Raw genomic sequence first — 26,380 nt, 5'->3', positions numbered from 1 at the left:
TGTTTTTTTCTAGAAGTGACAAACTCCAGTCATAAAGGATAGTATTGCAGGTTTTAGATGCGTCCATGCCCCAACACAGCTGGTTTAATGGTTGAGTTGTTATCACCTCTACATGTCACTCAGCTTTTGCAAATGCCTGAGCGTGTACCATAAATTTTAATCTAGGGCATGGTTTAAAAATGCAGGACAATGAACCCTGACGACCGAGTTTTTTTATTTTCCACTGCACATTTCATTGCACATGCAGGCCAACAAATTTAATCTGGACTCATCTGATGAGAACTCGTGCATTCCTTACAAGACTTGTGACGAACTGAAGAAATTTTGTAATTTCCCCCCCCACCCCCCAACAATACAAAAGTGTTGCTGTTCCAGCAGATTCCAATTCCAATTCCAATTGTTAATGTCTGTTGTAGTGATGTAAGGGGTACAAAGTCTTGAAATACGTCAGTTATGGTCATTCTGCCACTGGACAAACTGATATCCGTTCTTTATAAGCTCTAATAATTTTGTTATGCAACTCTCAGCTGTTCTGCACAAATGACGGCAGCAGTAGAAGGTTTTAATGGTCCTCATTTATGAGTTCAAAGGTGACATTATTTCACAGCTGACAAAAAATAGCTGCTGGAGGTTTCAGCAAAATGAAAAATAGCAATGAACGGATTGTTCTATTTCACAAACTTTATTTTTTGTTGCATAATCTAAATTTAATTGAATTTCAACAATTTCCAGAAGGAACAGTGGTTGGAAGAAGCGGTGGGATGATTCAATGTGTTTAACTGAAATTTAAGTTAAACGTTAAATTACTTTATTACATTTATTTGGATTTCAAAAGTACAATTAGTAACACACTTTATGTTGATATCACACACTGATTTATTTCAGCATCTTTTAGCTACTGCAAAAGCTGGTTTTTTTAATGTGCTAAGAGGTTGTAGCAGGTTGTACAGTGAGTCAATATTGAAGGTTTAAAATGATCAGTGTCAACACTTAAGTCACACGGCTGGTTTGGTAGCAGGAACCTGAGTAAACAAGGAAGCAATTCAGGCTTTCGACTCAGGTGGGTTGGACTTGTGGTGCATCCAAAAACGAATCAATTTGTACGATTCTGTTTTGCGAGAACTTTGAATTCAAGAGTAACTCATTACATCTTGCGGTCCAAGCTTTCTATAAAATACTGGAACCCAAACTATACCAGGTAGGTGTAAATAAATGATTAACAGGAAAGTAAAAAGTGGCCAATTGGTCACCTTGGAAGCTCACTGAAGCTGTTTTATTATAAATTGCTCTAAATATATTTCCATAGACAAAGCATATTAACTTGTAGCATAAGAATATAATGTGACATTTCATTAAATCTATTAAATGCTAATATGTAATGTCTTTTTATGATGTATCACATTACATGTTATAATACTATTAGTAACGTAGCGAGCTATAACACTAATTGAGTATAAAATTATGTGACACACTCCAGGGCCAATACGTTTGAAAAATGATCCGGCTCCGTAGCATTCGGTGTCTCTCAAACATGTAGAATTAAGATCGGAAGGTGGGTGTAATTCATCTGAAGTGCCCCATACCCACAGATGAACCAATTCAATGAAATTAACCACATTCGTTGCGAAGATGAAGTCTGTACGTCTCTAACAGCGTCCGTCTCCTCCGCGGCTGCACCGTTACATCACTGCTGACAAGCCATTTATGTAACCTAATGGAATTTTTGTCTTATTGCCAAATGATACGAAGCCATGCTTTTTGTATTTTTCCTTTCTTTGTGCTCATTTAACACTTGATCCCATTCAGATCGCTTTTAGTTCGAGCCGGCACCTTATTTTTTCCAAAGCGGCCCCAAACAAGCCATTTAACATTCCCCGGCCGGCGCACCACTTTGGAACTTCATCACCGGATGATGCAGTGCCTGTAATTTGCCCCACACTCCTTCCACAGTTAGCCGACACCTCGTTTGTCTTTCAAACAGCCCATTCTGGTGATCATCTTTTAAAAAAAGGTCTCTAGTTAATGAAAGACCAATCAAGCAGCTGTCAAAAAAAAAAAAAAAAAAAAAAGTCAGATATTTCCAACCGCTATCCTTCACTTTGCAGCCAACCGACCCAAGAACCTGCTGGTGTACATCAATCCGTACGGAGGGAAGCGGCGCGGGGAGCGCATTTACGAGCAGAAGGTGGCTCCGGTGTTCCGGCGGGCCGGCATCTTTACAGACGTGATTGGTGGGTACCCGACGGTGGAGCGCCTCAACATTTAAATTAAAAATGAGACTCAAAGGCCACCGTATACATCTCCGCTGCCAGCGTAGCCTCTTGCGGGGTGGGGGCCAGGTGGCCTCACGAGGATATGATTTTTGCCTTATGGCGGCATTAATCCTGCCACCACCCTAATGGAACCTGTGATACCCGATAAGCTTGGGCATCCAAAGTCATCTATTATTCAATAAGTGTTTGCTACAGTGTATATTCTTGAGTATTGATGGCCCATCAGGGGGAAAACACCATTCACTCTGGGCTTCCTATAGCAGCTATGAGTCACATGATCTTTTTTTTTTGTGCTGGGATTATATGCCTAGTAAACAGATTTACTGTTAAAATGATGGGGATTTTTTTTTTTTCCTGCCTCGGGGCTCATTTTGTTAATACACCCCACAATAGCTGAATTAGGCTGTTTGTGCCACTGCGCCTGGCTTTTTTTATTTTTTTTTTCTGAACATTAATCTGCTCAGTGGGTTTTAGCGAATGCATCCAAAGTGCAGCGTTTTTGTTTTATACTTCTTTTGTTTTTTTGTTTTTTTTTTAAATGCCTGCTCCGCCACTTATTTCGTCTGTACATTTCATTTATTGCACTTGCGCTAACGCCTGCTATTTAATTGGTTTCCACAGTTACAGAGCGCGCTAATCATGCCAGGGACCACTTGAAAATGGAGGCCAATCTAGACGATTATGATGGGTGAGTACTTCAGTGGGGTAGCTGCTACTGCTGCTGCTGCTGCTGCTGCTGCTGCTGCTGCTGCCACTGCTGCTGCTGCCGCCACTTTCAGGCTTTTGAAACACTGATTCTTGCCCGTGGCTTTTATGTTGACTCTCGTCTGCTCATGTTTTAATAAAGTCACTGAGAGGCTCATTAAGTCTCTGTTGTTGGGTAATCTGCATTGAGATGAATGGTAATTTATATATATATATATATATATATATATATATATATATATATATATATATATATATATATTGTAATTGTATTGTTATTGTGATTTCTTTTTTTATTTTAGCTAAAAATGTTCCATCTTAATATAATTGTAGAAGAAGAAATGTCTGATTCAGTATCTGAAAAGCATAGAGTTTAATAGCCACATAGGCAATGTTAAATTTCCAAGCTACTTTTGAAAAACTAACCAATGAGATAAGATGGGAAAATATTTTCTAAAATGTTGTCTTTCGTCTCTGCTCGCCAATCAAACACGATGCTACCAGGGGTGTTAAAGCGATTACTTTTGGTGGCGTGTGGAGGTGTAAAGTCCATAAAATCCATACATTTTATCAGCAGAAGGAAGCATGGAGCGCTTTAACGTTTCCTAGTAGATGGCTGTCCTGACTTCATACTTGACACAATAAACGTCAGCAGAAAATGACATGGCAGCAAGTAATCACTTACTGTGAAACTCTTGAGTGAGCTTTGGTTCACATACATCTCAAGACTGTGTTGCTTACGCACCTCTTACTAATACATTTTTTTCTTCCACTAAACTTTCCATAAGTATGCTTGGACACAGCTAACTGTACAGCTTCTGCTGTGACGATAAAGGTAATCTTTTGTTTACAAATATCAATTCAGCACTTTTAGCAATTTTTGTAAAGGCCATAGCTTGGTCTGTTACAATACATTTTTATGGATGATAAACTGACGCAGTGATTATCGCAATAAACTCAAATATTTTAGTTTTGAGACCATTTTCATGTGATGCGCTGATAACAGCATAATAATGCAAGTTCCCCTCTCAACAGCCAGTAAATAATTCTGTAAAGAAAAAGACGCAAACTGGACAGTATTTCAAATATCCAAAATAAAAATAATAATAAATACAATAATTACAAAGTCTCCAAACAGACTAAAATATTAATCAGAAAGGAAATTATCAAGCTCATTTTATTTTATTGTGCTATTAATTTATGAATTGCGACAGGCTTAGTGAGAGCATAACATTTGTATGTAAAAAAAATGTTTTAATGTTACTTTATTACCTCTAGGATAAGTTTTTATAGAACCTTAATCTGAACATCCTGATCAATCCCTTTTATTTCTCTGGCATTTTTGTTGTTTAATAATGCAAAGCTGTATTTGCAAGTATGAAATATTTTCCACCCAAATGTGAGCGCATTCTTCTCTGGCTCTACTTTTCCTGAACTAAACTAGAGGGGAAAATAAAAAGGTGTTGTTGTTTTTTTCTTTTATATAAAATTTTAAATCCGATCCGTAAAAATAAACAGAATATTTGTTTACGCGAAAATTCGAACGTTTCCATCGTTTTCGCCTCGCTTTCCGGCATTTCCTTTAACTACAACTTGTCAAACTCCACATCTCACCGACCGACATACATCCAGGATATGACCTGTAAATTATGCGACCGAAGCGAGAAGCCAGGGGTACGAAGTGCACCAAGAGCACCAAGAGGGCCCCTTTTCCTCCTACCTGCTCGCCTCGTCCTTTCAGCCATTCATCTCACATTCGTAACACCAGAAGCGGAGTTAGACTCCATTATGCTTTTTATTCCACAGCTCATATAATTTATAGACGCATTTCCGTTGCCTTTGAGTCGGACCCAAGAAGCCGTAATGCCGGGTGGCACAGCGTGATATTCTTATTTATTGTAGGGTTTCACAGCTGCCCTGTTTCGTTAATGTCAAGGTTTTCTAAGCTTTGCAGCCGTTTTCCTGCTAAACACAGAGAACAACCTGTACATGGAAGTCGACTCGTTACACGGCGACCCGCCAAGACGCTGCACGAACCGTCCTCGGCGGTGCGTTAGGGAAGCTTGCGTTCGGTTTTGAGTTGCTGGTTCTTTTTTCGTCTCTCCAGGGTGGTGTGTGTGGGCGGAGACGGGATGTTTAGCGAGATCCTGCACGGCCTGGTGACCAGGATCCAGACGGACCACGGCGTGGACCAGAACCAACCGGATGCTGAGCTGGTGCCGTGCTCTCTGCGTATTGGGATTATTCCTGCAGGTGGGCTTTTGGAGTAAATTTTTTTTTGTTTGTTTTTTTTTTGTTACTAGCGATTTAATGGTACAAGTGTGAGATCCTGACTTTCACACATTGATGCAGGGACTCCTATGTTTTTCAGAACGACACCATACTGTAGGTTTATTTGTCAGATTGCAAATGCATATTAGTTTTCAAAGCTATGCAAACATATTCTTGTTATAGATTAATGCGTTGATGTTCATTCGAGCAAATAATTGGATATATAAAGATATTTTAAAACAAACTAGAAGATGGACTTTCTAGGTTGCGTCTTATTACAAAACAAATTAAACTATCCATTTCCACTGCCTGTTTTAAGTAATAATTTCCAACTTGAAATCAACAGGAATGCCCTCTGAGCTCATATTTCTAAATTGACTTATTCTTCTGTTTTTTTGTACTTCTTCACAGTAATGTATATAACTTATTTTTTAAAAAGTGGCTTTTAATAAAACGCTTCAATTAAAATCGTTTGTTTTGGCAGAGTAAAAGGTCATTCAAAACACAAATAAGTAGCGATTGTAGGTTTTCCAAAGAAAGCATAAATAATTTTAATTGTGAGACATTCAAGACCTTACGATCCCAGGTTGCTTAGTTACATAAGAGAGTCTCCATGGCAACAGGACAGGGGGGTGTCGCCATGAGCCTAAAAGAGGGTCAATCAGTCCTAAGTGGCATGATTGGGAACATGCTGGGTGACATTTTGAAATTACTGTAAATTTCACTGGGATGAAGACACAATGTGTGAAAACCAGTGTGAGACCATCCTGTGCACAGCTTGGTGCTGGTAGCTGGCTTGTTTCAGAAAATAAACCGGGGGAGACGGCGAAACGATTCGTTTGGATGAAGATGTTTCGGATGTGGTGGTTTGTTTAGCGAACACAGAGGAAATCAATATGGCAGGTGTTTGTTTTCTTCTAACAAATCCTACGCCGATTCTGTGACATTTGAGCATCTCGCCAAAACGTGATGTAGAAAGATGAAATCTCCAAGTAATTGAGATAAACAGAAGATCGTTTTTCTCCAAATCCGTGGCGTTGTAGTTTATTCATGAGGTTCTTAGAAATCTTGGGAAAAAATTATTTTGATAATGGATTTTTGGAAGATCTTTAAAGCTCAGAGCAAGGATGATGTACAAAAAGAAAAAATCAGGACAACGAGGACTTTACATTAAAGCTGCTGCTTTTTCTAACATTTAGATTTATACTATTTAGAAATAGGGGAGTTAACTTTAGACCAAGATTTGCCTTTATACTTTTAATATCGGAGCAGAGAAACTCTTGTTAGTTTATAAATTGTGAATTACTTGGAGCAAGAATCAAACATGGAGAACCAACATTTACCTTTATACTTTACAAATCTAAAGCAAACTTAGATAATGCCGTCTTGTTGTTTTGTTGTATTTCCTTCTAATTTTTATTTGAACCAAGACTGAGATGTTTGAGACTCAGAAGAAAAATGTAATGTGTGATTTAGGGGGGCTGCTGTCTGTTTCAAAGGGTTTCAGTCACAAGTCCAGCCACGAATATATTTATGCTCCGAGGATTCAAACAGCAAAAAAATATCCCAGAACTGAGAAATTTAAAGTCCATCGCTGTCAAAGAGAAAGAAATCGACAAGATTCACGAGGTACTTATGGGAGAACCGCAGATAAACAGTGAAGCTGCTCAGAAGAGCACACGCCTTGTGACATTTTCCTGCCTCCGAATATGCAAACAAATGTCTGCACTTGAGAAAATTAAGGGGAATAAAACATAAAGCATCAGAGGGCTGAACATTGTTCAACTTCTGCGTGCTCAAGCTATTCCCTTCCAAAAGGAAGCTGGCTTGTGCAGACTGGCTGTAGAAGATTCAAATTCTGGCACAATGTCACCATCTTTATACAAAAAGAAATAAAAAAGAAAAAAAAAAAAAGCACACGCAGCAGGGCTGTCAGGAGGAATTTCAAAGTGTTCAGATGTGATTATGATGCTCAGAGAAGAGGAAGCAAAGGCCAGATAAGTGATATTCATGGAAAGCCTAAGAAGGCGAGGGGAGGGAGCTGATCTTCATACTCATCTGTGTGTCCGTCTCCGAGTGACGGGCCCGATCCCCCCGTCACACCCCTGTGAGCCCACTCTAAACGTTACCAGCTAGGCTTCTCACTCACTTTCTCACCCTCGCCGTCTTTTATCGGCAGCTCCACATTACCACTTGAAGATGATCAAAGTTGGCCAGATAGGTCTGAAATTACTCCACGAGGGCGCAGAAAAAGAGCGATGGAGCCTTATTACCTCTCAAGTCAAGAGATTTAATATCAAACTCAGCATTTCTCACAAGGCGGGGAATGCCTCTTATGCTTCATTTGTTGGCTGAAGAGCGCTGATGATAGCCCAGGGCCCGAAACTATCAGATTAGTTAACTTTATGACTGCCACGTTTCTTTGCTCTTGCCTAATAAAATCATTCAGCTACATTTGCCTTTCTTGGTTGTGGACGTTCTGTTGATCCCCAGAGCTTTTTTTTTTCTTCTGTGTGACAGATTTTATTTTGGAGATAGAGCTACACATGTGTGACTGACATGATGAACATTTTTGGGGGGGATTAAAGGCAACGAGGATAAGAGAAAATCAGAAACCTCTCTCGCCTCTTGAGAAGGAAAAAAAATAATAATAACCTGATATTTATGTATGTTAAGATGACGAGCAGCCATAAGTTAAACGCGTTGTATTCTCAAAGACCAACTCTGTTTGCTACACAGTGATTATATCGTCTTTAGAAAGCTGGAAAATTGTGCGTCTTATTCTCCATTTCACTGATATTTTTACAAATGACTTTGGGAATCCATATTGACATTGCCAAAATAATATGTATAACTTGTTTTATATCAAGAAAAAACATTCAAGTTTCCACCAGATAGTGCTAGTGTCTGTAGATTAATGAACACAAATAAAAGCCCAGTCTACATCATCACTGATATTTTGGAAAACAGATTTTTCTTTTCTACGAGATAGTGCCTACCCACTACCTCCTTTCCGTTTGAGAAACCAAGACTGCACAGCAGGTCCGTTTCACTTTGTGCTAACTCTACTCCCATTAAACTACAAATGTAAGCTCAAGATGTTGATGATGTTGATATTTAGGAAGGTTTTTCCCCCTTTGCCAATACTATATCAGGTGCTATTTGATGTGTGAATAAGACATAGCAGATAGCTTTAGCTCAACAGACCAAACACAAAATCTTTAAGCTGTATTACTTCCTCCACAAAATATAGATTGCATATGGAGGTAAAAACAAGCACGGAAATGACAGTATGCTAAATTGGGAAAGGATTTTCAGTGGATTTTTAAGATGAAATAAAGCAGGACTAAAACTGCTGTAAAGAGAGCTACGTCTATGGAAAACACTGGTTGTTTAATCTGATTCTTCTCCTCTACTAACAACATAACGATGTATGAGAGCTTTCATAAAACAAGAGGAAAAATATGACCCCCTTCTTTATTCCAGAAATAGCTAAACCAAACTTAATGGCTATAAAACAAACACAGCTGAAACTGAACTGTGTTGTGTTCATGGTTTTACCTTAAAAAGAATAACCTTCAATGATCTTTGTGGAATAATCAGAACAATGAAGATCACAGGAGTGCGTCATCATCATATTGCATGGATTTATCTCAACTGTACAAAATGCAACTCTTGGGCAACATTGTTGTCACTTCCAAGGATTTTTCTCACAGATCATCCCTCTTGTGTGTCCAACAGGGTCGACTGACTGCATCTGCTTTGCTACTCAGGGAACAAACGACCCAGTTACATCTGCCTTGCACATCGTTGTTGGTGAGTTTAAGTTACTGAAACCCTGCCAACACGTGTCCTTTAAACCCAGGCTCAGATATTCGCATATCTGATGGTACCAGTGTTGTGTGGACACAAACAGGACATTGTTGTGCGATCATTGTATTACCTTTCTTTGCCTGTTTTCACAGGCGATTCACAGCCAATGGATGTATGTTCAGTTCACCATAACGGCGTCTTCCTCAAATATTCGGTCTCTTTGCTTGGGTATGGTTTCTACGGCGATGTTTTGACGGACAGTGAGAGGAATAGGTGGCTTGGTCCTGCAAGATACGACCTGTCAGGTATGCCAGTCATTATTTAAACATTTTGGGGGGGGGGGGGGTTGTTGTTTGGCTTGATCTGCCTTCAGCTCACAGTGTCTTGCAGAAGTATTCACATCTTTTTAACTTGGTCACATTTTATGCTTTTATGTTTCAAAATCATGCTGGGTTTGGTTATCTGCTTGCCTTAAGTTCAGGCTCAATAGTGAATATTCATCACAAATTTCTGTGCTTTTTCTATTTAATTTTTTGTTTGTTTTTAGAACTGCGCATAAATCATGACAGTATAAACAAGCCGTAACGAAATTAATGTCATGAAACTGCAACTGAACTAGATTCATGTTTGAGTCCTTTTCAATATTTTACTTGGTGCCTTAGCTGAGAATATATTTTGTTAAATCAATAACACAATATGTAACATATTTTCCTCCCCTTTTTTTAAAGGATTTAAAACCTTTTTGTCCCACAACTACTACGGTGGGACGGTTTCTTTCCTGCCAGCAGACGACAACGTGGGGCATCCGAGAGACAAGCTGCAGTGTCGATCCGGGTAAATAACATCTGCGGCTTTTCAGCACTATTTTACAATGTCTTACCTTATCTGACGACACTCGGGCGCAGCAATGTGCTTTAATGGGATACTTTATGTTGTCAGGAAGCTAAATTATTGAGGACTGAAAGCCAGCTTACTCTTGTGTAAAAAGCTTTCGACTTAAGTGCTTTGGTTTTTGATATTCTGGCAGTAGACATTATTTACATTTGCTGTGGGAAGTGAAATCCATTATTCTAATATGACAAGTTATTTCACCATGAAAAGTCAGATAAATATGCTCAGGAAGACCTTTTTAGCTGCAGACAAAACAGATACAGTGTGCATAGCTAAAAAAATAAAGTTTACAACTCTCTGAATACATTTGGGTTTAATGAATCATAAGAGCCCGTTATGGTCTTGAATGTCAGTAACAGCCGATGATTTAATGATTGTAAAACAAGGTTGCGCTGGTGTTTCAGGTGCCGCATCTGTCAGCACAAGCACTCATCAAAAGACGAGCACGACGAGGCGTCGGAGGAGAAGGAAAAGCCGGCTGAAGGTACGAGCTTTGCTTCATTATTTGAAATGTGCTGACTAAATCAGAGGGAAAGGCCTTTTCCTCATTCCTCTGCCTCGTTATCGAGCTCATTTCTCTGTTTTGACACCGCTGCCATTAAAAATGAGTTGTAGTTTGAGAATACAGAGGGGGAAAAAACCCCCCAAAAAACGCAAAAAAGATGAGACAATTCCACACTGGCTGTCTTTCTGCATAAAGCTGATTTCATTCAGCTCGGAGATTTGCATTTTTCGCTTTGTGTTTTTTGAAGGAGATAAAGTACCTGAGCTTGACAGCGTGTAAATAAGAGTCATGATCTGCTAAAATTTCACTTTGTTGTCATTTCTCAGTCGTGGTTTTTTTTTTCTCCCCCCCTACAGAGCGACACAATTTCTAATGAGATTCCTGATTAGGTATTGATGAGAGAATATATTCTGATTATAGTGACAGTGAATAACTCCCCATTGTTCCCTGCTGGAGAGCTCTTCTCCCTAATGATCAGGGATGTAACAAGATCTCGTGGCACAAGATGTTGATATTAAAGTGCTACGATATTTCTTGTCAAAGTGAAATCTGTCTTGCAAGAAGCTATCCGTCTGCTGTCAGGATGTCATTTCGTCTTATGAAGCTTAAGCCCAGTCGATGGGAATATGAGTTCATGGAGTGTTAGGAATTGAGAAAGAGGACAGTCCTAGGAACAAAATGCCCCCTCTCCTCTGTGTCCTGCAACTTCGGCATCAGCGTTTGGGCAAAATAAAGTGAATTTTTTGAGTTTAGGTTGATGGAGTGTCTGATCGGTGGCTCTACAGTTGTCTGTTTATAGGATGAAAAGTAGAGAAGAGAAAGCACACAAACCTGTGGGACGTTTGTCAAGGTGTAAAAGATCTTTGGGAGAATATGGAAGAAACCCTCACCAGTTTTAAATCAGTTTTCTTTCAGCATTATGGTAGGAAAAACGGTGACAAAGCAACAGACAAGATGCTAATGCTAATGATTTCGAAGCAGAGTGAGAAAGCGGACACTGTCTATTCATTTGACAATAACACACACACATTTAACTTTAGTTTTATAATAAAGCTAAAGTTAGCTTTATTGCAAAGCTGACATTATAATAAATACCAGCTTTATAATAAAGCCAACTTTAGCTTTACAATTAAACTAAAGTTAGCTTTGTTATAAAGCTAACTTAAGTTAGCTAACTTAACTTAGCTTTATAACTGGAGTTAGCTTTATAACAAAGTTATACATTAGCTTATTATAAAGTCAGCTTCAAAATAACCTAAAGTTAACTTTAGCTTTAAAACAAAGCTATTAGCAATGTGAGAACAGTACAACTAGCTAACTGTTACCTGCAAATGGCATTAAATCTAGCATGTACATTGTAGCTCCTACACTTCGCACTGTGGGTAAAACAGAGGTTTTCTTTAAATATGTAGGCTAATACATTCATTTTATTTATGAACACAATAAAGAATATCAATGTATAGAAGATATAAAAACCTGTACAGGATTTTTTTTTTTTTTTGCATTTGGGTTTCCATTGATTAGACAAGCATTTACCTTTATTAAATTCATTCTGTTTATACACAACGAATATTGTCTCAAGGCACTTTCCAAAAACTTTGTAGCAACCAACTGTGCTATGACATCAGAAAGGAAAACTCCAGTTTACCAGGAAGAAACCTCCAGGAGAGCCTGAGCTGCCATGACTGCCTGGACTATAATATTAAACAAAACCAAAAAATGTGGATTTATCGTCTTCCGAAATGCATTGCTGAAGTCTTCTCTTGTTTCGCCCTAAGAAGCCTAAGATCCTGTATTGTCTTGTTACTCCACTATTAATGATGCTCCTGCTCACTAGCATCCCGTCTCATTTGGTCTCATTGTGTGTCCCTGACAGCTCGTGTTCAGGTTAGGTCTGGATATCGCCATTTCTTCTCCCTTCATTTCCCCATCTGTCTATGTGCAAACAAACTTTATTATTATCTGCAATCGTCTCAAGCCACTGACACATCAGCACAAACCTCTGGTGGTGTGTGCACCGCAGCATCATGTGCAGATTCTGTGCTGTCGATTATCTGTGTGTGTGTGTGTGTGTGTGTGTGTGTGTGTGTGTGTGTGTGTGTGTGTGTGTGTGTGTGTGTGCAGTTTCCCTTTCCAATTAGTGTCTTTATGTTAAATTTTAGATTTGTGTTTATCTGAGGCTGCAGCTCCCCATGGCGTGCTGGTGTGTGTTTATATGCCTGGATAAATATGACAGCAAGCATAACCTGTTTGTGTGTGTTTGCGTTTGCTGTGTGACAGACTCCCACTAATCAGGAGAAGAAGAGAGAAAAAAAAAAAGTGTTTCTTTGCCAGCTCTGTCAGGGGGGTTTGCCTCGTGCCGGAGCCACCCTTTGTTTTCGTGATGTTGTGTTTATTTATTTATTTAGTTCTCTGCTGAGGGAATCTCAGACAACTGCTAAATCAATGAGGCACGACACACTCCCCCTCTGCAAATGAGCTGGCCTCCACATCGAAAGTAAATACTCGTTTGGAGACGTTCTCCTAATGCAGAGCCTACAGTCCACAGTTGTTCCGTTTGGATTTGTTTTTAAAGTGTGGCTTTAATCACCATTTCCCAATTAGAATATTGTTGGGGGGGTTTTTATGCTGCCTCTGCGGGCTTGTTATCATTGGCTCGCGTTATCACCTCTGTAAGTTTGTTTTGCAAAACGAGGGGGAAAGGTAATGAATCGTTTTGCTGTCTGAGATCACATAATTTCCCCTCTGAGGTGCTCGTAAAACAGTCGAATGCTAATTTGGACACCTGTGATCAGTTTTTTAGCGGCTTCCCCCGCCGACTATCACGCTAGTGACAGACAGCGCCGATCCCCCGCGGGGCTGTGGCTCCGTGGCTTTGATTCACCTTTACTCAAGTAAACAGTGGCTAATCTCCGAGGAACAGAGTCATGACTCGTGAAGCGCAACCATCGCATCTGTCATTTAGGATTTTTGTGGCCACATGTGCATTTATTCATGACAATCTGAACGAAGGTTAGCACAATCAGCGTGCTGTTTATCGAGCTCGCGCTAGTCTTTAGATATTGTGAAATCCTGCTTGGCTAAACGTAATTGCAAACAGAAGGGTGTGCATTTGCATTTGCGTTTTCCTCCATCATGAGGTTGGAGTTGCTCGGAGCATTGCTGCGAAGACATCTGGATCTTAATGAACCTCCATCAGCTTCGCTGCTGCTGCGTTAGAATGTTGGAGCTTAAACCCAGAAATCATAACGCAAAAATAATTCAAAGCCAGAAGAAATCCAGCTTCTTTTTTGCTACCTGTAGTCTATCTGACCTGCACAGCGAAAGGATTTCATTCTGACAGAGAGCTGAGAATTTGGTGCATCTTTGGTTGAATCAAACTTAAACTGTAGAGTGCAAAAAATGGGGAACTGAAGTTAAAGTGGTGGTGAGCTTTGGTTGATTTAATTTTGAATATGTAGGTAATGGAGCAGTTTCAGTTGGGTTAACGTTTCTGAAAAGATGGTGGAAACTGTAATTTATGGAGGATAGATGGAGAAAGAGTGAATGTGTCCAAAGTTTTTAGTCCAAATTTGTATAAATGAAGAAACACAAATCGATATCCATAAGGTCTCAGGACCTAAATACAATTTTTTACAAAGCAAAAGACTAGAAATAGACTGAACTGAGATAAGAACAGACAAGAGGGGAACCCAGAACCTTAAGACACCGACAGAGATGGAAAAACTCAGAGAATTTCGCTAAAAAAAACAAAAAAAACAAGTTGGATAGTAGATAACATAGAAATAAGTTGTGTATTTGTGGTCTGCTCATGGTCAAAAACTTACTCCACTACCGCTATAAGATGTTAGCGCACTGGTGATGTTTTTTTAGAGCCATCCACTCGTACAACCAAAGCAAGAGCTGCCTTCTCAGCAAAACGTCGTGCTGTTGTCTATCCAAGTGATTAGTATGATTAGAAAAGTGTGAAATGAATTAAAAGCGTTTACACTGGAGCCACCATCACTCAATCACACACAAATTCATACACAGATATGTATATAGTTAGACAACTTGAGGTCATTGCCCAAAGGCCAATCAATGTGTGCTAGGAGTAAGTTGAAATAGAACCAATAATTTCTGTAGTGCTAGGTGTTTTATTACTAGAATAACAAAAATCCTGGCTGGAACAAGTCTTCTCCATAAAGTAGAGCCATAGAGATAATATGAGGAGTTTCATCTTGAAGTAGAGAGATTCTTCACTTTCTCATCAAAAGAAGTTAATTGAAATGGGTTGGGAAGCTAGAATTGCCCATGAGACATTTGAGATTTTGTAGGATCATCCAACTCAGAGGAGACTCCCAGAACACATACACACACCCCGGCCCAGGAACACCTTCAGATCCTCCTTGAGTGAGCTGACAAGTGTCAAGAGACGAGAGACGTCTGGGTTTCCCCTGTGACCCAGTTTAGGATAAGCAAAGATGAAAGCAAAACGAGGGAATTTATTAAAACACCCAGGCAAATAAAGTGCTCATTAAAAAGACACAAAAAACGTCAAAACGCAATTTCCACAAGACTCAAGGTTCATAGGGATAGAACAGTTCACACAAGCAAGCGTGTCGTAACGGAAAACTATGCAATTACCAGACTTCACACCTGAATAAGAACGTCTCATTTTGCTCATTTCCAACTAAATGCCACAAAATGAAAACAAGAAAGATACACGTGTTGGATTTCAGCTTATGAATGCCAACAGCCTTCAAAGGTTGAATTAGAGGATGTTATCCACAGCCACGAAATGCCAAAGCGATCCGTTTTTCAAATTGATGAATGTCGTTTTCTCTGAACCTGTCGTAACGACGTGGGTTGTCCTGCTGTGTCTCCAGATAGCGACAGAGGCTGGAGCGTGATCCACGGCAAGTTCATTGCCATCAACTCAGCCAGCATGAGCTGCGCGTGTCCTCGGAGTCCGAAAGGCCTGTCGCCCTCCGCCCACCTCGCCGACGGCACCACCGACCTGATCCTGGTCAGGAAGTGTTCCCGTCTGGACTTCTTCAGACATCTTCTTCGACACACCAACAACGACGACCAGGTAGTGAGGGCTACACATGCCAAGTGCTTCATATTTAATAAACGTGAATTTAGGGGTAGGAAAGGAGCAAAATGTTTTAGGGTTTTCCAGGAGAGTCCGCCCCATTCCCACGTCGGAGCCCAGATGAACCGATGAAGTGTTAAAGTCATGAATGAGCAAGCAGAAGGCAGAGTTTTCCCCTCTTGCTGTGCTAGTACCTACCTTTGCTGACTCTGCTCAATTTCACAAGCATGCTTCTCTTCAGTTCAAGCGCCTAAGCCCTTATCCATTCCCATGTGTCATAAATAACCTCCACCCCGATCCAGAAAGGCTGTGGTCAGGGAATTGCTGCATCAGGGATACGCTGGACGGGAAAACAGGCCGATGTCAGACTAATGCCCCTCTGAGGACAGCGTCGCCAGGGGAAGTCTGCTGATTACTAATTATTACCTTAAGACGTTTAATCTATCTGCTCTGCACTGGAAGAAAAGGTCAAAGCTTAAACTGTTTATGTTGCTGCCGGTGACATCTTTATCTGTATTTGACCATAACATCGTGCACTTTCAGTTCAGACGACTAGTTTACCTTGAAAATGATTCTCTATGACAACTTCATTCATTTTCTGCTGCCAGACTCAAATATGTTCACAAACTGTCTTCCCACAAAGCTGTCGAACATGTTCACCATAGCAGCAGGTAGTGAGGCTGTTGCTGCTTAGAGAAAAGGCTGGTTTGACGTATCTCATGAACCTCAGGTAACATTGGTAATCCATGAACCCAAACTGTTGCTACAGCAGCAATCTCCTTTTCAGCCAGCTGTTTTACTACTTGGCAACAATTAAAAGTTAAATTTGAGGCACCAACCTTATATCAGAGTAACAAATAGTTCCTGTGGGGTATGTCCATACACCTTGGCCAATATCCTCTTCCCCAAACGGCAGGCAGTGTGTTGAGAAGGGGATTTTATTGCAGTTAAAATCTGTGTGGCTGTGTTCCAGAGCAGGGCCTCCTCATTTGGTGTGTTGGTTTGTGGTTTGTGCTTCTTGGTGATGAGTTTTGGCTACTGACCTATAGGGATGTGTCTGGCTGACTGTGGGGTTTGGGTTCCCTTTCCTCCTGATCGCTACTGCAGGATTGTGTCTGTCTGGTTTGTTGGCGAGTGCTTGTGGCGTTCTTCCATTTTTTAAGTTTTTGCTGTTCTGGCTGAGGTGACCTGACTGACCAGGCATGAGCTTTTCCTTGTGCCTCTTTTGCCTTTGGAGGAGTTTCAGCTAATACTTCTTCTCCAACTGGCTCTTCACTGGATCCATGAAGGCATTTCCAGTCACCAGCCAATTTGTTTTTGTTGCTGAATTATTTCTGTCTTGGGTTTGATCAGATTACACACTTACAAAAACTCTCTGTGGTTGTTGTTCTTCTTTTTCTTCTTTGATATTTTTCCCTCTGTTGCTCCTTGCAGCAGCACTAATTTGATGTTTTACCTTTTTTTACCTTTTTTTTTAAACTCTAATGTGATGCAAACAGGAATGCCGGTATCCTGTGTTTTGTGAAAAATCTTATACATAATAGTTAGCATATAGATTAGATGCTTTCTTCTACATGCTGGCACATCTAAGTATAGCCTTGGCTGCTATCCTGGCAATCAGTTTGCAGTCTTATTTTTCATTTTGTCTCATAAATCCAGCTGTCGAAGCTTTTGGGAATAACAATGATATCGCATTAACTCATCTCATTTTCTAAAGGCTGCAGATTAAAGTGCCTTGGCGTTTGGTTTGCTCCTTCCTTAGTTTGAGGCCGTCTTTGCTGCATAACTCGCATCGCAGAAAGGGAGACAAGCAGTCATACAAGTGGGGTGAGTGGGACATTGTATCAAAGCCGAGTTAATATCAGCATCTGAGTCCAACCAAGCAGAAAGAGACTAGACGTGAGCAGCCACTAAGCGTATTCATGGCCTTGTCAGAAAGCTTTTTAGGCAGACCGTCCGGCATGAATGCAAAGCGGCTGCAGTCATAAAGTGGGCTTGATGTGAAATAAATGGCTGTCAGTCTGCTTTGAGGATGAGAGAGGATAAGAAAAGACGAGAAGGGAGGGAAGAGGGACGGGAAAAGAAGGATGGAACAGAGAGAAAGTGGCACCCCGTGAAGCCGAAGATAGGGCAGCCGAACCTTTCTGCGACAGAAAGAGATGAAAGCGCTTTCTGACAAAATAATTTCTTTTCATCTCTCCTCCTCCTTTTATTCAATTTCCCAAAGTTCACCTAGTGTCCTAATGGACGGCCGCCGTTTCTCCTCTGCGTCCTTTTGCATCAGGTGTTTTTTGCCGTTAGCCTCAATGTTTGATGCTTTTATTAGTGAACACAGAGAGAATCACAGAGGGAGAGAGAGCGGAGTCTCTGTTTACACCCACTATTATTAAAAACGGAGCATTTCTATCAGTGTTGTCCTCTCTGTGGCGGTCAGGTCAAGAGCAGATAATTAATGTTGAAACACATCAGCAAGCCAGATGTGTGTGTTAGCATTTTAAGGATTTTGGTACAAGCCATTGATAAAGCTTAATATTATTAATAATATAGTATTAATAGTGTTTTTAGCTGTACGTTGTTAGCAGGAGAGCCTCCTTTAGCTCTTTTTTTACTTAAATTTTGCATTTTTAATGCATTGCTAAGCAATTTGAAAGAAAATAAATAAATTTAAAAAAGAGAGTAATAAATGGAATAATGTATAAATGACGGCCCCAGAGTACTTCAAACAGAGTGAAAAATATGAATCTGAACCACTTGTATCACATTTTGAGGTTGTAGAGTTGGAAACAAATGAAAAACAAGTAGGGATGGACGATATCGACAGTAAAATGTAATATTGGACATCGGCCATTCTGTCAGAAGGCATTGATTTTATGTGACAAACCAGTGACAATGATCCCGGGAGCACAGCACAAAGGCAAATTTACAATGTTTGAGTATCGTCATCGTCTTCGAGAGGAAATGTCATGAATAAATTTGACATTAAACATAACGCAAGCTGAAAGTGTTACAACGTTTTCAGCCTCCTTCTTGGCATTTGCATTTGGCAGCAGGTTAAATTTGACAAAGATAATGCAGCATTTTAATTCCACAGTAGAGAAAGCCATATAGTTTCAGTAAAGCTATATTTTACTGAAACTATATGGTTGTCAGCCAAATGAGTTTTAGAGCATCAGCATATCGGATATCGACCAAAAAATCCCTTAAAACAAGCAAGACATCAGATGTGTAATGGTAAGCAGAATAATAAAATGAGAACAACTCACATGTTTGGAACTGGAATGCAATGGTAGAACTGAATGATGAAAACTTGATGGAGGAGATGGGATAAGTGCCATGGAAACCAGGAGAGTTTAATCAGGGTCATGCAAAACAGCTGATGGAGTACCGAGGGAAGGAGACAGAATGAACAAACCAAGTGGGAAATGACTAAGACATAAATTTCCTTTGTGGTATGAAGTTAACAAATGACAAAACTACCTTTTTCTCTATTGGGAATCTATTGAAGATCCATCTTTGCTTGTTCAAGGTCTCAGTTCAATTCACTGCAGACAGTCAGACACAATATTCCAGAGAAACATCTTTCAGTGCAAATATGTTTGAAAGGACATTTTAAAAAAGAGGACTGAGTGTTAATCTTGGTACCTGCTGCCACTCAGAATGTGTTGGCATTCAGAACGATCGCTGAGGTTTTGTCCACCTAAAGTCTTCGGCCTTGAGGATGACCACTGAATCAAGCGCCACACAAAGAGGAACTCGTTCTAAGATTAAACGTATCTGTTCAAATCCTTCTCACCCATCTTTACCTTTCTTATTTCCTAGTTTGACCACTGGTTCGTGGAGGTCCACAGGGTGAGAAAGTTTCGCTTCCAGCCATGGCACCCGGACTTGGCTCCTCTGGAAGACGCGAGCGAACATCCAGAGAGTCCAGACCTCAGTCCCATCTCCTCTCTCCAAGAAACCTACGACGACCGCACCGCCGAGAGCAGCTGGAACTGCGACGGGGAAATCCTGCATCACACCGCCATCCAAGTCAGGTGAGACATGGAGTGATAGTGATTTCATATCACAGCCTGGGTTATTTTCACATTTTTACACAATGCGACTGAGAAACCGTGGATGTTCAGAAGCAAATGTTGAAATAAGATCCCTCTTAATGATGGAGGTTTTCAAATCATTCAAAAAAAAAAAAGTCCCGTTGATGTGCATATTTAAACATTTCTCATTTTCTCACAGAAAGGAACTTCCTGTGCACCAAATCTCTGTCAGCATAGAAAAGAACCAACAAATGGCTTTGAATAAAAATCACATAACACTGCAGAAGCATTATAATGGAAGAAATATTGAAATACTCTCAGAGCTTATTCTTCCTGCATCACTGAAGTTGGATATTCACACCTTCCTTCTTGGTATTGAGTTGTAAATTTTGCTTAAATTGCCCAAAATGTTTCACGTTTCAAAGCCTAAGTAGAAAAAGATTACGCTCCGTGCCCAACAGCTCTGCATTCACTGAGCTCTGAAACAAAAACCCACAGTTCCAAGTTTTATTTTTCCACTTTTAAGTTTTGGTGGAATATCAGAAGAGCTGCTCAGAGCGTTGCCAGGAGACGTGGTTAACACTTTCTATCATCCCAAGTGAGGGACTTGGAAATGTCCACATCACGGGGAAACTGCTGGGGAGCCGCGTTCCCGCTGAGATCTCGGCTCTCTGTGAGGATTAATTGTGACGATGCCTGGATTTGTGTTTCATTTCGTCGCCACATCACATCCGCGCAGAGTTTATTGGAAAGAAAACATGGAAAATATAACAGGAAACGGCAAAAGTAACCCTGTCCTGACAATAGAGCGCACCCTTGATCCTGGTTGGCTCACACTGTACAAAACAGAGTCGACATAAATCGCAACGCGTGTACAAAGTGCATGTCATTCCCAAATTATGACTCTTTTTTGTTGTCTTTTCTTTTCTGAGCTGCTATCCTGCTGTTTCATCAACTACTCAAAGACATGAAAGCAGCTTCTTTCATCTCCTGGACATCAAAATCAATCCAACAAACCAGGCGGGGTGACCAGAGTAAACCCAAAGCGCACATTGCTTTGAGTTTATGTCGACTCGCTTCTTCAAATGATCGGCTCTGCAAAGGGTCCAGCTCCCATAGAGCAGCATGAGGCGTTTGTTAGATAACAACCTAAAGATAACATCCTCACTTTATAAAAAAAATGGTGGATCTTGCGGCGTCAATGTCCATGACGTGTTTTTTCCTAAAGAAAGAAAAGAATCAAAATAATTCAACAATATATTTGCTTTCGGTGACCTCCAATCTTCATTTAGGGTTTCGGTTTTGTTTGTGGGTGAACAAATATAAAATAAAACGTACCTTCTCTGTCTGTTCTTAGCAGTCTTTGGCAACAACATAGAATTAGCTCCCCTCTTTATTCTACTCCTGTCTTCACTTCAGTCCCCCCCACATAACCCCCAACTATCAGATCTCCTCGCAGCTGGAGTGGATCCACTTGATGCATCATTTATTTCATGCTCCATTGTACTTGTCCAATGATGCATGGCGCTGTAATGTTGCTAATTTAACGGCCCTCCCCGTGTTAAAAGACTACTCCCCTTTAATTAAAGCCGAAGTCCGTCCATTTATTGCCCCTTCCACGCCGCTAATCGTTGCCGGAGTGAGCCAAGCGGAGTGTATTTCGGATAATTAATGGCAATAGACCAGGCGAAATGGGGAAGTAGAAGGAGAGGGAAGAAGGAAGAGGTTCACCTGTGGGGAAAACAAAAAAAAGGGTGAAATGTAAAGTGTGATAATGATGAGCCAAACTTTAAATCAAGTCTTGGCGTAATTAAAGTGCCAGCAAGCAGCTCTCGGACATTTTTGTCTGATTTATTTCATTTTTTTATGCTTATGATATTCTGGAAATATGACAATACTGTGAAATATCGTTTCATGTGCCTGGATATTGAGCTGCTAGCACAATCACAGCTAGAGTTGAACGCTAGCTAGTCTGCTAGCATTAGACTCCTCCTGCTAAAGTCTAATGCTAACAGAAGGAGTGGCTTGTAGTCTTTTACCAAAGACACAAGCAGAAATCCTCCAACCGCCGCTCCATTTTTGTTTACATTTCCCTAAAGAAAGAAATTGCGCTCCCGTCTTCTTCGGTGGTATTCGTGTCATTTCTTTCAGTGGCTCTTGGTGCAGCGCCACCACAGGTGAGGGTGGGAACAGGTTTTTCAAAAGGGTTTGGATTGTTTGACACGGTGCAGTGTGAAAGCAGATCGAAACAGGAGAAAATTTGACAAATATTGCAGTTTGTCTATCAGGTGTGAAAACTGCCAGGGTTGTGGCAGTCTGATTGTGTGGAGAAGTGTTTTTTTGTTGTTGTGTGTGTGGCTAGCCAACCACCAAAAAAAAAAATCTTCATACATTGAAGATTGTTGCTACAATGTAAAAAAAATACCTACAAGTTGACATTTTATCCAAGTTTATTATAACATTAATAGCATCTGTGCTTATCACACCACAATGACTTCCACTTTTTAAATCTGAGCATTAATCTGCACTGCTTTCACATCTGCCGCTCTGACAGTAATGTCACAGTGAAAGCGCAGCCATTAAGATTATGGTTTGTTATTCAGGCTAAATGATGCAGTGTGTGTGTGTGTGTCCTACCTTTTCTCCACAGTGTCCAGTGCCAGCTGATCCGGCTGTTTGCTCGGGGAATCGAGGAGCAGCAAGACGCAGAGGTGGCCGTGTGACGACATTTGACCGGCGTTATGTCCTGAAGACACATAGACTGAAAAGGAATAGGGGGGAAAAAAACAAAGACTTGAAAGTGTTGATTTCCTGGAAAAGCACATACAACATCCACGTTTCATTTGCACAAGCTGCCTTTCGATGATGATTATAGTGTTTGCTTTAATGGGTTTGCGCAGTATTGGGTAGAAAATGACGAGACATGTTGAATTCAAATGGATCACGTTGCATCGCCGGTTAGTGGGGAACCTCAAAAATCAGGACTAGTCATTACTTTTTGGAGTAAGCTGGGTGAAATATGGTTTCCTGCACCCTATTAGTGCTGCTTTCACATCCAAAAAAGAAAAAAGACGAAGCTAAAGCTCAGAGCATCCCAAACAGACTGGGAGTTCTTCCAGCAGGATGAAACGGAGCCGGACTCCAAGTAGAACATGGAAAATAAAAATCATCCTGCAACAACGTAGAGACACAGTCAGGGTGGAACAGAAGATGTCTGTGAATTCAAAAACACTCATTCAAGCAATCATATCTTTCTTATTTAAGAAAAAAGAATACGTTTTTTCTTTTTCATGTGAAAGCCCGTATGAGCCACAGGCACTAATAAAAAGAATTGAATCCCGTGACTTAAACCCTAACAGGACCCTGGTGGCTGCTGGGCGATAAGGAAAAGTGCTTCCTGAATGACTTGGAGTGTCTCGGCGCCGCTGCGCCGCACCTGTGGCTCCTCTCCTTTCCGGCTCAAAGAGCCGCTCGCGGTTTAATCATCACCTGGGAGCCGGCGGATTTCTGCGTCGCTAATGTCATTACAGACAATCTACCCCTCTGCTCCCAAATTAGCCTCTCTTTGCTCTTCCAAAGTCGCGGGTCAAGCGGGTCTTGGACCAGCGGCGGCAGAGTCAGCAGAAAATAAACGCACCAGCTTTTACTTTGGCCCGCTCTTATAGCGATGAAACTTTATGTTGGGCCTACACACAAGTGTTTGAAAATGTGAAATGTGTTTTGCAACATCCCTGCAGGGCTGTGCTGTTATTGATGAGTGGAAAAGTGCAGATGTCATGAGTTAGCTCTTTCCCAATTAAACCCACAACAGCCTATTTTTTTTTCATCAGATGCTTTCTCTCTGAAGCCAAGAGCCATCCAGCACCAGCAGATGCACGCAAACACACAGACATGCCGTTTTATTTCTTATTTTTATATATAAATCTTATATTTTCTTATTTACACACACACTTTTCCTCTGACATCTGTTTCCTTTGAATCCTCTGGACCTCTTTCTATCGATTCAGGATGTCTGTCATTGACCTTCAGCTCGCCGGATGATGTTCCATCACAGCATAAATTGGACGGAGAAGACGAGCTAAAATAAATGGAGCCGTTCTTTTATTAAGCAAAACAGAAATCAGACATTTCAGTTCTGTGAAATCTGAAATAGGGTTTTCTTTGCCGTCAAGACTGTGTGTGCCTGCATTCTTCTTTTTAAAGATGAATAGGTTTTATGCAACAGAAGTTACGTCCAAAAAGCTGCAAACAAAAAGGTTTGTGGTGAAGTGAACCAGCAGCAATCACGTCTCCTGAAAATATATATTTTTGTAGCTGGGTTCCTGCGTTTTTCCATATGATAGTGCTGGATAGAATTGGATGGGAACATTTTTTTTATATAAAATGGAGATTATTCTGTTGGCCTTGTAGACTACATGGTTTCTAGGATTTGTTCTCAGTAAAAAATAAATCCTCGAGAGGAAATAAATCAATGTATGGAGAAATATTTCACTTTTTACCACTTATGCATACCAAAGACTTTGTGTTCAAGATAACAGCAGTCCAACATCACTGATCACATTAATTGTTGTTTTTGGCAGAAATGTGAAAACATCTAGCTGAAAAGTCTGAAAGAAGAAAACTGCACTATTAGCTTGCTTACAAAAAAGACAAACATACTGAGGGACCATCATAAAGCACATTGCCAGGTGTGGGTGTTTGCTCAATATTTCATCTTAAGTCATGTACCAAAATCAAATAGTACAATGTTTAAGAAGGTTGGTATTCGCTAGCAACAGTCTGGAGATATGGCTTAAAATAGCGAGAATTTAAAAGTCCTCACTCCATCTATAAAAAAAAAAAAAACACTCCAAATTGCAAATGAGGTGAATATGGAAACTGATTTTATTTGATTCAAATCCTGAATAAAGTGCTTATGAATTGGGTCTGCGGCTGAGCTTGATTTTTATTGCACCGATGCTTTATTCCCTCAATTTTTCTTTTCTTTTTGAGACACACTCTCCAACGTTTGCATACAAAGGTCAACCCGACCGTGCTCGGATTTTCCTCTGCCTCCATCTTTCTCTATTTGTCTTTCTCTCTGGCTGAGAGGGGTTTAATAGGGTGCGCTGGTGTGAACGAGATGTTTCATTAAAGAACATCCGACTGAGGTCTGTGGTGATATTTAAAGCTACTCTCAGTCTGTGAAACCACTCCTGCTCTGAGAAGGGGTCGGTAAATTCGGTCATTTAAAATTTTTACAGTCACTATGGGCATTATGGGATTACATCAACTGCATTAAATGTTACCTGTTATGTAGGAACAGTATTGTCTGGGGAAATAGTTTAAAATAGAAACTATTTAACATTCCTCACTCTAGCTATTAAAAACACCACAAATTACAAATGAGGTCAACCCGGAAATTGATTTCATTTGATTCAAATCCCGAATAAGCACTTTATTCGGGATTTGAATCAAATTTTTTCATGTTTTTTCCCGAAACCACAAAAAAAGATCGTCATAAAAGCGCACGCAGGGGCAGTGCAACCCGACTCACAAAGTAAAAGAACTCATGGGGTCCAAATGACTATCTCTAAAAGGAAACAGAGACTGCAATTCATATACACTGTAAACCAGTAGATGAAAACCAACCTAATTCACTGTTTGTCTTCTCTTTTGCCCAAAACTCACATGATGGGTGGAAACAAACAATTTCCATCAAAGTTTCCCTGAAGGTTGGCGCGAAGCTACGCCTTGCTAGCAGCTCTTGAAACGCAGAGCGACTCGCCAAACTTCTAAACTTCACTTCTTCAGCTCTGTCATTTGGCTGCTTCCTTGGTAGTTGGCCAGTTCAGGTTCTCCTCCAGGAGCTCGTCCTCATCTCCATCAAAACTGGAAGGGAGAAGCGGCACGTGGCCATTTTTAAACCGAACTGAAATCCATGCGCTCCAGCATTCGGCGTTCTTGGCAAGAGAAAAACAGAAGAGGCCACCGTTGCCCTTTATGTTCCGTTCATCCGTGAAAGGTTTGAGATGCATTTCCTGCTCGCCCTTCTCCCCCCGTTCTTTTAAACACGTATCAAGAGATCTGTAATCCGAGTGCGAGATTGACAGTCGACAAAGTGTAGCTTTACTTAAAGACAAGAGGGATTTTCTCCTGCAGTGGTAACCAAATTGTTTTCCCTCCTCCTGCCTCCCCCTGCCCTCATTTTCTTGCTTTGCTACTTCCTTATTGATTTATTCTCCATCTGCTTGTTGGCGGCTCGCCGTGAGCTTCTATCTCATTCTCACATACCACCTGAGACACTAGGTGAGTCAAAACGGCGGCAAAACAAAAAAAAAAAGAACAAAAAACAACCTTCACCACAAACACACACACAGAGCAGTTGGCTGTCCTCAATTTGGTGCATTTACCTGAGAAGGGGCACGCTGATGGGAGATGACGGTGCTCTGGCGTCCCCAGGACACACTCATTCACACTCTGTCCGGCTCTCGCCTTCACACGCTTGCATCAACATGTCTGTTTTCTCTCCCTACATAAAGATTCACACTTTTATTCAAAGTCACACAAGGTGTTAAAGAAAAACACCTTTGCCGGCGTTGTCTTCCCATATGACCACACGGCGACTCTACGAGAGGATCCGTTGACCTGTTTTTAAACTATTCCTGTTTTTAAACCAGTTCTTCCATGTTTTATTTTTTCCCAGTTTCTACCGCAAACAAAACAAGACCAATTCCCGGTCCACCGACTCGTATTGTTCCGTCAAGTGTGAGAGGTGAGAGCAAGAAAAATGTGCTCCGGTGGCAGAGTACGGCCGTATAGATGGTGTTGT

At 40.7% G+C, this 26,380-nt stretch overlaps 1 protein-coding gene across 2 annotated transcripts in view; it reads left to right on the top strand.

Annotated features, from left to right (window-relative positions):
* cerk (ceramide kinase) overlaps positions 1 to 24,494 on the top strand; it is a 40,766-nt gene extending 16,272 nt beyond the window's left edge. For both annotated transcript variants that reach the window (XM_088003482.1, XM_015002794.2), the window contains 10 exons: positions 2,106 to 2,231; positions 2,895 to 2,961; positions 5,086 to 5,231; positions 8,991 to 9,065; positions 9,215 to 9,367; positions 9,791 to 9,896; positions 10,358 to 10,437; positions 15,327 to 15,532; positions 19,355 to 19,569; positions 22,220 to 24,494. In XM_088003482.1, the coding sequence (XP_087859608.1) occupies positions 2,106 to 2,231; positions 2,895 to 2,961; positions 5,086 to 5,231; positions 8,991 to 9,065; positions 9,215 to 9,367; positions 9,791 to 9,896; positions 10,358 to 10,437; positions 15,327 to 15,532; positions 19,355 to 19,569; positions 22,220 to 22,292 (1,247 nt within the window). In that variant the 3' untranslated portion in view covers positions 22,293 to 24,494. The remainder of the gene's footprint in view (positions 1 to 2,105; positions 2,232 to 2,894; positions 2,962 to 5,085; positions 5,232 to 8,990; positions 9,066 to 9,214; positions 9,368 to 9,790; positions 9,897 to 10,357; positions 10,438 to 15,326; positions 15,533 to 19,354; positions 19,570 to 22,219) is intronic.
* The last annotated feature ends 1,886 nt before the right edge of the window (positions 24,495 to 26,380 follow it).

Source organism: Poecilia mexicana, unplaced genomic scaffold (assembly GCF_051168715.1).
Source record: "Poecilia mexicana isolate PSO_F unplaced genomic scaffold, ASM5116871v1 scaffold_23, whole genome shotgun sequence".
NCBI lineage: Eukaryota > Metazoa > Chordata > Actinopteri > Cyprinodontiformes > Poeciliidae > Poecilia > Poecilia mexicana.
Note: the sequence above shows the minus strand (reverse complement) of the source record. Positions and strands in the feature narration are given on the sequence as shown.